We start from the raw sequence: 13,418 nt of genomic DNA on the forward strand, positions 1-13,418 counted from the left end.
ATGTATCCTATATTTTGCAAGGTATATCTAAACAATACCTACCAGTACATTGTGATATGTCAGAGTATGTTTTCTGTCAAATTTGTAGACTTTTGTGCTTATATACATTGAAAAATGTGTTTTTTGAAACCAATGTGATAACTTTAATATTAAGTGAGATAATTGTATACTAGTGCATGAAATAGGTTTACATATATACAGGCTAGCTAACTTGTGATGTTGCAACCTTAGTAAGAAAACCTTGTCAATATCACATGTGTGATGTTGGAAATTTCTGTATTGGTTGTATTGTTGTGTTAAAGACTGCCAGTTCAGTGCTACTGTAATCTAATATGCTACAGAGTTTCTCTCTATGAGAGCAATCTGATGTGTTTCCATTGATCTGTCAACCATTTGGCAATATTGCTTAACTATGTGACATGGATATTATTTATTTCTTTGGTAAGTAACCATTGTATTGATTCCATGTTCAATGATCACTGTATCGGTGAATAAAAGGTAAATAGAGAGTAAACGTTTATTTTTACATGTTTTGTGAGAGGTCCAGACTCATATTTGACAGATTCAGACAAACATTGTTCCATTAATCAAAAATTATAAATACCTAGATCTGTAGTCTCGTTATGGACTGTAACATCTTGTTTAAATTAAATCATTGAGTGCTTTGTGATAATCTGGATATAGTAAACAGTGAATTATAAAAATTTCTGCACCAAGGTGGAGGTGATAGGTTGTATTCATGTTTTAACATATTGACTTCTACTTTCCTTTTTTGGGTCACATCTACCCACATCTACATTTGTTTTGGTTTGGTCACATCTACTGCATTTTGTTTGGTCATATTTACTTCCTTGTGTTTGGTCACATCTTCTTCCTTTTGTTTGGTCATACCTACTTCCTTTTGTTTGGTCACATCTACTTCCTTTTGTTTGGTCACATATACTTCCTTTTGTTTGGTCACATATACTTACTTGTGTTTGGTCACATATACTTCCTTATGTTTGGTCACACCTACTTCCTTTTGTTTGGTCACACCTACTTCCTTTTGTTTGGTCACATCTACTTCCTTTTGTTAGGTCACATATACTTCCTTTTGTTTGGTCACATATACTTCCTTGTGTTTGGTCACATATACTTCCTCATGTTTGGTCACACCTACTTCCTTGTGTTTGGTCACATATACTTCCTCATGTTTGGTCACACCTACTTCCTTTTGTTTGGTCACACCTACTTCCTTTTGTTAGGTCACATATACTTCCTTTTGTTTGGTCATGTTTACCAACATATGCTTCCTTTGGTTTGGTTACATCTAACCACAGAAACTTTTCATTTTAACCCTGTCAGTAGAAGCTGTGATACTTAGTTAATAGAATGTTGGACTACATAATCTAAAGTGTGGATTAGATTGGTCGGTTGTGGTTGTGTCCTTGGGTGAAACATTTTGACCTATTTGGATAGTATGTGACAGGCCGCCTGTATGTCATTAAGTGAGGTAGTCATCAGCTGTATTCTGGCTGTTCACAAGGCAGTAAATGCAGCAAACGAACTGTTCCCTTTGTTTGGTCACATCTATAAATGTAAACTCCCGGGTACTTATGGTTATCCCATTGTCTGAATAATTTGACCTCTTTAGATGTCTGATTTTTTTATTTTGTGTCTGATATCACGGCATGCTATGGGTTTAGCTGTCACAAAGACTTTACATATGGACTTTGCCTAACTGAGTAATGATCTTTAAGAAAATGGCAATTGTGCAAGGGAGATAATTTTTCTTGTTGTCACTACACTCCTTTGAAGGTATTTTCCTAGATGGTGGTCAGATTCATGAAAGAGGACTTCCTGGATGGTGAGCTCTTTGTTTTTGAGTATCTCAAGGATGGCAGACCTAGAGGAGGTTAGGCGATGAGCCCCTCGTAAGCTTATAGGATTTTGTGGTGAGGCACAATTGATGGTGCCCTATTACTAGGTTGTTATGAATTGTTATATCCATCATAATATTTATCTCAAGAACTCATGCATGCCGATGTGCTGCTCATTATAGTAATATCCTGATTAATGTTAATTTTATTCTGATAGTGAAATAAGTTACATTAAATTAGATAGATTTATCTTTGGGTGTTTATTACTCTGTATATTGGAAACATTACTCTGTATATTGGAAAATCCAGTGTTGATGAATCCACAGAACTACCGTATATGATGTTTGTTTTTAAAAAATTGAAGCACATATACTGTTTATTCATAGAAAAACTTTAAACTGTAAATTAATTTCCACCATATATTATTTTTGATCCTGAATGTCAACTTTTTACTTTTCCAAAATACAATTGTTTATATGTGCTATCACAGCTTAATTGCAGTTATCAGGGTGCATGAATATACATGTATATGTGTTACTACATTTCAACAGTTTGAAGAGGAGATGAGTCTGCATTCTGATTGGTTAATATTTTCTGTACACAATAACTTAATAATTAACTTATGATACAGTAATCATACTCTTCCTATAAAATATAGCATTTTTAAGGACATATTAATACATTAGTTTTTTTTTGCCTTTTTACCACATCTTTGAAATAATTCTACTATGTTGTTATATCTGTATTTAGACAACAGAGGGTTACAGGACATGGGAGAGATGTATCTACTATGTTGTTATATCTGTATTTAGACAACAGAGGGTTACAGGACATGGGAGAGATGTATAGTGTTCTGCACTTGCAGTTCTTCTTGTTTGTTTTAAAAGCTTATGATTCTCCTTCAATACAACTGATCTCCACATAAAGACTGTTTACAAAAACATGGATGTCATCCAAAATTCACTGTCGCCAATACAGTTTACTGTTATTTCTGAAGAACTAGAGGCAGAATCAATATGCATGCTACGTTTTAAAATGTGTCACATATTTCAGATGGCTGCCAGGAGCCATATTGAATTTTGACATTTAGGTGTGCACATGTTATTATTTATTATCTTGTTCTTTCAACTACAGGGCCATGTCTAGTTATCTTGTGACATGAAAGCCACAATTTAATCTTGATCATAATTTCAATACAGCCATCACTGCCATTTTTTCCACTAAATCTTTTTGATGAAAGGATGTTGATGAAAATGTGGGACATGCCATATTTCAAACTTGATAGAACTATTGAAACCCCAGGTTATTTTGCACTTGAGCCATTATACACAAATTTGCCATTGTTATTATTTTGCCCCCTTAGGATTACATAAAGGGTTATATAAGTGTAACAAATTTTCACCACCATCTGAAATTGGCCCTCCTTGCTCCAGGACGAAAAGGTGAAAATTAAACAGGGCAAGAACTTCCCTGTACACAGTAGTGTTTTTAAGGGCTATCTCTTTTTTAAATTCATGTTAAGTATTATGGAAGATATAGGTTTAATGAAAGGACATTGTTATATATGATTTTGATTTTTGCAGTAGGTTATAGGTCAATCTCTCAGGTAAAATTGTGGGTACCATTGGAACCACAAATCTCTTTTATTCTGATAATATTTTGTATACATATCACTGATGTTCATATGTAATTGTAACTTACATATATAATCAAAAACACAATTTCTTGTAATGGTGTTCTGGATTTATGTGCTGAAATCATTACAACCCTGATTTACTTGTAAAAAAGTATTTTCTTAATTAAAAACCTTAGGCGACCAGATTTAAATATTGCTTGAAGAAAGTAAATGTGCTAAAGACTCCTTAACTGTGTTTGTATATTATACTATACTAGGTAGATAATACATGTATGCACCTTCAACAAAGATTGTCATGGAGATAGGGCAATTATCTAACTATAGGGCAAGTTTTAATTGTGTATTAAACAACAGCATGTTGTAGGGGCCAGTGATGTACTGTTTTCTGTGTACAACCTTTGTATGATATTTTTTTTACCTTACTTTACCTAAAAATGTGCAATAGAATACCTGGTAGTATATGTGCCAATATTGTGTACACACAAGAATAGGTCTGCATGCACAAAAATACAATGGAAAGCAGAAGCCATTTACTGATATGTACAGGTAGTAGCAATTAAGATTTTTACTGAAGTAATTTACTGTTCCTTTACAAACAATGAGCCTAAAATTTGGAAAAAAACAAGAACAAGACAAAAACAATCATTGGTTTAGTTTTTTACCAATGGATGCATTCACTTTAATTCTTTTCATAGTTGTTAATCTTGTAATTTAAGAATTATGTATTTATGTATTTAAGTTTTTGTTACAGTCTGACAATTTTTAGAGAGTTTTCACAGCATTACATTCAAAATGTTCAGTCAATGTATATATTACAATGTGCATATCAAGTTGCATGTCACCAAAGAGATTATCAGTTGATTTATAAAAATTGTGTTTTACTCCAAATTATGAGTTCAAATTTCATGTTATTTTTAGGTTACCTGAGACAAATGACCTATTGCGATCACCTTCGGCGTTGTGTGTCCATAATTTTATGATCCCATCCCAAAGGGGCCTGACGATAGGGCCAAATAGACTCAGATTTCAAAAATCTTCTCAACACTCCGATTTGGTAGGACCAAATACTCCTCATGGAAGGAAGCATCTTAGATGATTTACCAAAATTAGGAATTTCATGGCCCAAGGGCATCACATTTTCCCGTAGGGATGGGGGTAAAGTTTACTACAGTTTATATAAGAAAAATAAATTTTTGAGCATAATTTTAGTAATTTCTGTTGGAAATATTTTAAACTTGGTTAGAATTGAGTGAAGGATGATGACTTGATATGCCCATGGTGATCCTGACTGACCTCAAGAGGGCTGATGGGCAGGGCCAGAGGAGATCAAATTGACTTACATTTCAAAAATCTTCTTCTCAACTCCCAGGTATTGTAGAATCAAATGCTCTTCATGGATGGAAGTGTCTTAAGGTACTTCAATTACCAAAATGGGTCTCACATTTCTTCCTGGGAAGGAGATTAACGTTACTATAATTTTTATAGAAAAATCACATTTTTGAGCATAATGTTGTTTATTTCCCATTGGAAATAACTTTCTAAGAATACATGACAGTTTTGATGGTATGCATGTATTGACACTGACTTACTACCATCAATGTCACAATTTTTTTTCATGATGGTTTAAAGCTATCTACCCTTTAACCTTTAAAATCAATATTGCTTATCTCAGGTGACCGTCAAGGCTGCTAGGCCTCTGGATTATGATAAACATGTATTATATATATCATAATTGCATGTGTACAAGTTTACACCATATATTGTATATATTCCATAGAACCATACTTATAAATGCAGATTAGAAATATGTAGTAAATTTGCGATATACAGTTTGTGTTTAATCTTTGGTAATATGACATCCCTGTGTATAATATATGGAAACATACATACAACCTGTGTAAACTTGTTATCTATCATTGAGACGTCTCAGGTTTTGATGATCAATCATGTTATGTTGCTATATAGAATATTTTATTTACTTGTTGCCATACACCATCTGTTTATGTATCTTACTTTGACCTCAACAGAATAAATTTACTAATGATAATAATGATGAAAATGTTACTTTATGTTCTTAGAATGAACCAGTAAAGGACAGAAATTGTGATATCTTTATTTCAATCAGTCAAAGAAATAGAAGATTCCAGACCTGTTCCTTCAAATTCACACCACATTTGATCCAAAATAGGATACAATGAAAAAAATGTGATCCGAAAACTTTTTGATGAAGGGAGACAACTGGAGTCTGCATGACCATACTTCAGCAAAACATTTATCACTCAGATATTGGGTGCCCGTGATTATGTAATGTATCAATATCCCCAACAATAATTAGAATGACATATAAATATGATCATCTTTCTGAAAGTGCTGTTTCATTTGGTTGTTTTGCCCTTTAGTCATAGCATTGACCAAATATGCATTACACAAAAGCATCACAAATGATCTGCACTTGTATATGCTGTACAATTTGCCATATATTCAGCATTTGTTGATGTTAAATCTGTGTGAGATAATAAATAAACTGGCATCACCTTTATTTATTGTTGACTTATTAATATCATTGTTGACGCATCAATCTGTTTTATGAATTTTTCGACTTGATTCAAATTTATCAGAAGCATCCTTGATGTCACACTCAGTATCATGAAGTCCTCAAAATGCTACAGCAGTCTATGACCCATGTTTTTTGACATAGCTTCATTTTATACAAATATATATATGTATGTAAATCATTATATCAAAATTTTGGACAAAAAATGGTCTTGAATAAGATGATCTAGATATCAGTATATTAATGCAGCTGATGAAATTTACTGAGAGCCTGTATAGCTGTTGCTGATTTGTCTGATTTGACCTCCCTTGAAGAAAAGCAAGGTAAATGAGTGTTATATTTCTTCACAAATATTGATCATTATTTTTATCTTGATGACTGGCAACGAAAGTTGGTTGATTCCATACCATCTAGTACACTACATGTTATCAAGACGTCACTCTTTAATCTGCTACTGGTTGCGTTATACAAGAACTTCCATTCACACATCTCTGGCACAATACATGTCAATATCTACACATCGCTTTGATCACAGCTAGTTAGTTTGCCCACCCAATTTTATTCATTTCTCGCCCACGATTACAAATGAAGATTGCTACCGTACAAAGTCGACTAGACTGGTAAAGTATAGTTCTCTTTAAAAAAAAGCTTTTATCATCTTTTATTGTCATAATGCATTTTTCAGTTTTGAAAAGTTGTTTATCTACTTGATACATCGTGTAAGTAACTAGCTCCTGAAGACCCAGTGCATGGTGGTGTCACTACAATGTAAACTAAAATACACAATTCAGTTTTTAAAACATGGTCTAATCCATTGCCTTATGAATAATTGTATATCATCTTGCCAACACTGCCATTTTTCCAAAGAACAAAAGTGATACAAGCCATTATTGTACAAACTAGCATGTATGAAACTTTGAATGGTTGGACGATGGGAGGCAACTCGAATTGCAAATGAAAGTCCAACCATTTTCTCTTCGACTGCAAATGGGCTTACAAGATGTGCATTGAAGTGGTCTTTAATTCTCACATATGGAATATGTTATTTAACAAGATATTCACATTTTCTTTCTTATTTTTTTAATATCATATACATTTATTTTGCAAAATGACAGCATCACATACTTCGTGAAAAAATTTCAGAACTTTTTATCCCTTGGGAGGTAGATGTGTTGGGGTTTTTTTTTTGGTGAAAAATGAGGTTCCAGGTTATAAACTAGTGAGGACTATTGATGCTCAGTGTCTATAACAAATATTCATCACACTTCCCAGTCAGTATTTGCATCCTTAATCGATGTTTAGTTGTTTTGCTTAGTATCATCAAGACATTACGACTGATCTTAGGTGTCCACTACCATATTTATTGTGCATCAGTGAGCTCCCTTTCATCATCTCGATATGCTGCACAAGAAAACCAGTACAAAACTCCATGAAGAAGTTAAGGTGAAAATTAAGTCAAACTGTCCATCTACAGCTCTGTTTAGACACACCCCGTGGACCATACCAGTAAGACAAGACTAGTTTGTTGACGTACCTCTTTTAGACTTGCCCTAATTTCTCATATTTCCCTTTATATATTTTTTTTATTCTGGCATAGATCAAGATAAACGTAACTGTGACTTACATTTAATCTAGAGTAGTAGGGAGAGTTATTTTTATCATGGATGGCCGACTTTCTTCCATTCTAAAAATCAAAATGGCACAAATAGGCAACCACCTATTCCTCAAGATATATAACTTTCAATTGCAAATGGCCATATATTAGCCTTTTCGTTGTTCTGACAAGTCAAAAAAATAAATGGGACACAACTTGCAACAATGTGAATCTACAGATAAAATTTGTGGACAATCAATCCCGAAAGTAAAGAAAAATTATCACATTTTCATTGTAAAAATCATAGATGGCAGTCTGTTGACCTTTTTGTAATAAAGAGACCCCAATTCCAATTGATACAACTAGGGACCTCATCTGAAATTTGGTAAAGATTCATCCAGTACATAATATCTCCAGAAATGAAGTGGTTAAAGTGTTAAAAAGAATATTCTAAAAAAAAAAAAAAAAAAGTGGCTTAAGCTTCAACCCCACCTCGAAACTCCAAACTGACAATAGGATATTAGATCTTTTTACCAGCGTGTGATGTTGAGCAAGGTTTTCTTTCCCGGTTATGTTGACATGCATTCAACACAAATTGCTACAAGTAATGTTAAATCCACATCAATTTTTGCAAGGGGAACAACTGAATGGGTAATTGTTGACAACTGGTGGTAAGTAGTGTTACTACCGATGAAGGGAAGGTGTGAACGACACACTTACTATAGTATTGAACAAAGTATTGATACTATTGTATTGAAGTATTCAAATAATCGAGTCAAGTATACAACGACCTCTGTAATTGGTCGGGGGCGGAGTTTAGACAACCTGAATAGTTGATCTGACACCCAATTTGTTCCGGTAGGCGGAGTTAATGTACACTATCAGTTACATAACAATTACTAAGTAATCGCTGGAAAAATGTCCGACGACGGCAACAGTACGCAAAATTTTCGACGAAATTATGTCCGATACGAACGGTATGGGGAATCCTGTTTTTGTACAAGGCGATGTGGTTGTGATGGATAATTGTGGATTCCATCACCATAGACAGGGAGAGCGCATTTTAAGAAATATGCTGAAAGAATATGGCGTGTCCCTGGTTTTTCAGCCGCTTTATTCCCCGGAATACAACGTAACTGAATATGTATTCAATGTCATGAGACAGAGGCTTCGTGCAAATACCCGACTTGTGTCAGAATTTCTGGAACTTGCAGTAGTAAATGCTCTAGATATTCCGCCCAACCAACTTCAAAGTTTTTTCACATGTTGCAGATATGTATAATTTTCGATGGAAAGATAAAAAATAAAATAAAAAATATATGGGACCACAGAATTCCTTTATTTTTTAATGCAGTATGAATTATCGGCATATATCAGGAGGTCCCAGGTAATTCGTAATTCTTTGTTACATATAATAGAGCTTGGGCTTAAACCGAAATATTTTGAGCCAACCTCCCCCCCCACCCTTTCAAAAAAAAAATAAATAAAACTAGTACAGAATGACTATATGAACTGTTAAGATGTTATGAATTCTCCGGTCCCAGTGATCTAACCAGTTGATATATATTTTGCACGCAAATTAGTTTAGTACCGAGTAACTTTCGTTTTCTCGTTGTACCATTGATGGAAAAGCAAGGTATCATTGGGTGTAGAACGAAACAAATGGGACAACCCAATTAGGTCTGATCTGAAGCCACCTGTGACTTGGACTCTTCCAATTAACCTCTCGCGACAGTAGAGTGTTTGTAAAATGCCGATGTCTGCACAGTATTTTTTCACCTGGCTCCACCCACAATCGATCTAGACTTGGCTCTGCCAATCAGAGAGCTTGTTGCATAAATTTAAGGAATTCGATTGGTGAAGTACTTCAGTACAATACTATCAATACTTTGTTCAGTACTACAGTACTTGAAACGTTCACACCTTCCCTTCATCGGTAGTAATAATTACTTAATAAAAACCCTCAACACAAAATTTGCCATCACAGTAGTTACTTTATTAGGACAACAGTCTTTAGTAAATTCTCTGAGAAGGCGTCATGCTTCCCTTGATATAGAGAGCACGGACATTCTGCCAGTTCTTCTTCAACAGCGACACCAGGAAGTTGATGGACAGTGTGATGTTGGAATACAGATCATCTGCACCCATTTCGACATGTCCAACACAAACAGCCAGACACAATACCTGTGGAAATAATGTCAAAATATCAAACTAATGTTGTAAACTATTATAACAAGATTAGTACTGGTAACCTCAACTGCCTTTGCAAATGTATATGACTGTGTTGATAATCTAAGCCACTTATTGGCCACAAAATTTTACCACCTGGCAATATTTCTGCAATTATTGGTTTGTAGGCTCTGGATTTGGTATACAACACATTCTCTTAGTATGACTGATGTAAACATTAAGGTATGCTCCAGAGACAAAATTTTAACAAAAGGTGTTAATTCTGTAATTAAGGGATTGCTGGCCCTAACATTGTGGTACTGCACACTGCCTTCATATGATCAATATATAAACCCCGAGTTTCATTATCCTACCCTAAATACAGCAAAGGTAAACTTCAAACAAGAAATTTCCATCAAAGGGAAATAATGTATTCATCAAGTTTCATGATCATTGTTAAACTGTGGGCAAAGTTATGCTTCAGATATTAAAGTTGCTGGGGAGCATGAAAAAAATATCCATAAAGTGAAGTGTTACATCATACCCATGAAAAACTGAAAACTAACCTTTTTCAACTGGAATTTGATGGTTGCTTTTGTTTCCTCAATTTTGGACAACAGAGACTCGTTGTGTGTGACCTGGGTGGGGAACTTTCCTGCTCTGTTCAAGCCTGGTCCCAAGATCCTAGGGATTGTCTTGATCAGCGAGTCAGAAGCAAGGAAGGCATCATACTTCTTGGCTGAAAGAAAGTTTTTTAAAATGAAACACTGGTTTTCACACAATACTTGCAATTATGTTTAGAAAGAATTCCTGCCTCAGTCTTATTCTCGTCATGGTTAATAAGACAATACATGCAAAATATTTGATCATCATAAGCAGGAATGACATGCTCGGCTTTTGCGTATAGCCAATTAATTTGCCATTTGTTACATACAGAAGGAACATGTGAAAGTCATAACAGCTAGAAACTGTTCCCTTCTTCTCTCTACATTACTTTACTATTGGGGGCAAACAAACTTTGATAACACCAACCCTGTAAATTCTCAGTTAATCAAATCAACCTTACCCAGCTTTTTCACTAGCTTCTTGTCCTTGTTTAGTTTCTTTAAAGAGTCAGAGTCCATACAAGGGATGTTGTTGGCGTTGGCCTGGTCACAGTGCACTTGATCTCCAAGAACACAGACCCTCATCTTGGGACGTGGCACATGCCTCAGTCTGTAAATGAACGAACCCAACATAATGAAAACATAAAAGATATACCAATACATAAATAGATGGACCCTTCAACTGCAATAGCTAATCCCTGTATCTAAAGAATCTTTTCTGATATACCAGTCCACAAAGGCTTGTCAACTTAATAAAAAGTATGAATCCATGGAGTGATTTGATGCAGGTCACACGACTGCTGTAGGCACAACACGTGAAGGAAAATCTTATTTGAACAGGCAAACAAAAGTTTTTTTCTGATAAATGAAGAAAAATATAAACATCTGTTATTCAACCTTGGACTTCTTAAATTTAAGTAGTAAAACTAAATCATTCTAATTCAACTGACCCTTAAAGCTGTCAACAAATCTGAAGTGACAATGCTTTCATGATAGGTAATGTATCAGTTTAAGCTTACATACCAAACCTCAAGCAGAAACACTTGTTCTGTCCAGCCTGTGTCAGAAGTCACAGAGACGGAATTCTCATATTAGTGGTGCATACATCAATGATCGGCCAAGAGGTAAACAATAGTACCAACAAAGCCTTCCCAGTTCTTTAAAGACCCTGGGTGGGGGTCAGTTTTAGAGAGGGTAAACATTAAGAGCATCAATTGTCGGTATTAAATCATTAACACCTTCCCAGTTATTTTGTGACCCAGGGTGGAGGTCCTAGACCTTGACAAGTTTGTTTTCCTTCTCACTAAAGTCATGATGGGGATAATGCATACTTGACAGTTCCAGAGAAACGCTTGTCCTTTTGAGGATCGTAGTTCTTCAAAACAATCTGAAGCTCAACAGACTGTGTGAACTTCCTCTTCTTCTCCTGTGAGGAAGTGAGGACCGCATTGATGGCCTCGTAAAGGTTGTCCCTTGATATCTTGCTGAAATAAAAAAGTCCCCTTTTGTTAAAGTTAAGTTCTCATTATTCAATTCTAGTGATGTGATTCGGAATGGAAATTTACAATCGATCAATCGGAAGGAGTACTTTGAACGTATATAGTATCTATCCTCACTACTTTTGGTCCAGCTCATTATCATCCGCCATTTTGACAACATGCTCTTACGCTATATTTTCGTACTTGTGTTTAAAAGTTGAAATCTTAAGTTTTCTTGATTTATGAATATACTTTCCTTTTCTAAAAACAAATGAAATCCAAAATTTTAATTTCCTACTGTAGATTCGCGTCAGTTTTTATTATAAATACTGAATGAAAACTATGAAACGTATGCCACATACCGGTTGCTTTTAGTACTGATACACTCCATTCATTATAATTGATAACCTGCACATGAACATGGAGGACAATATTTTCCCTCGTAAAGATGAGAAACCGTTTAGGTTTTTGACAATTATTACGATACAGAAGCTCTTCCGAGGTTCTTTAAATGTACCATACATCTAAAATGGGTTTCTCTAGACAAGTGGTTGGTGTGTTTTAAGTACAGGCTACCTTACCAGAAATTTCCCTTTAGATGAGTGGTAGTGTCCAGGTAGAGACCCAAGGGTTGCTAGTTCAACCCCCTCCCGCCAAAAAAAAAAAAAAAAACCAGGGTGTTTTTCATTACTTGTACACATCCCCCTCCCTTCCATTATAGTTAACAAGTAGTTAAGCAATTGTGAGCCATACACATCTTGTGGGAGATTTGCAACAGTAATCTGAATTGATAAATGCAACTTGGGCAAAAAAGGGGCTAATTTGAAGTGGTTACAGCTATTTCTAGAAATAAATCCATACCCAAATTGATAAGCCATGGGCTAGTTTGCGTTTGATACGAAAATAGAATTTCTCTGAAGGGAAATTCTTTATACTGCATGTTACATTAAATGCTTACATTATGTTATTTCTCACGTAAGTGATATTCTTTTTCACTCAAGTTATAAAAATATTCCCAAAGGAGAAACTGGGATTTTTAAAACGGCTTGCCATGCAAAGTTAAGAGTTGAAACAATTTAAACAATATTTAGCACCACTTTCATATACCAATTACATCTTTAATTCGCCAAACGCATTTTTTAACGTCATTGTTATTGTCATAAAGTTAACCATTGAAGTTAAGTGTGACTCTGTATTCTTGAATGCGTGTGGTGCAATGCACGTTAACCTATTTTATGGTACAACTATCTGGGCCTGTTCTGAAAATATTATCTTTTTTCTCAGCTTTAAAAACATCATAATCAACCATTAACATGATAAAGTAGAACATAAATATGTGTATTTTCAGAGAGTTCACTTTTTGATTATTTTCTTTATAAAGTAACCACGATTATTTCGGATTTGATCTCCGGTAAAATTTTCACCTCATGTTCGTCTGGAGCACCAACCGGAAAGGATCTTTAGGATCACGTTTGTGCTCACGTCACAGGCGAGATCGCGAGATTTCCTCTATTTCGGCAGCC

General features: G+C 34.9%; 1 protein-coding gene across 1 annotated transcript; it reads right to left on the reverse strand.

The window, feature by feature from the left end:
* Positions 1 to 9,617: 9,617 nt before the first annotated feature.
* Positions 9,618 to 13,406, reverse strand: LOC132565187 (large ribosomal subunit protein uL1-like; the record flags this gene model as incomplete). The annotated part of the gene is given in 6 exon segments (XM_060229817.1): positions 9,618 to 9,827; positions 10,379 to 10,551; positions 10,879 to 11,027; positions 11,749 to 11,901; positions 13,320 to 13,378; positions 13,380 to 13,406. Coding segments are annotated over 6 exon segments (732 nt in total), but the record flags the coding sequence as incomplete, so codon positions are not given.
* Positions 13,407 to 13,418: the final 12 nt, after the last annotated feature.

Source organism: Ylistrum balloti, unplaced genomic scaffold (genome assembly GCF_031769215.1).
Source record: "Ylistrum balloti isolate Yb309-2 unplaced genomic scaffold, AGI_CSIRO_Ybal_v1 Utg369700, whole genome shotgun sequence".
In the NCBI taxonomy this organism is placed as follows: Eukaryota; Metazoa; Mollusca; class Bivalvia; order Pectinida; family Pectinidae; genus Ylistrum; species Ylistrum balloti.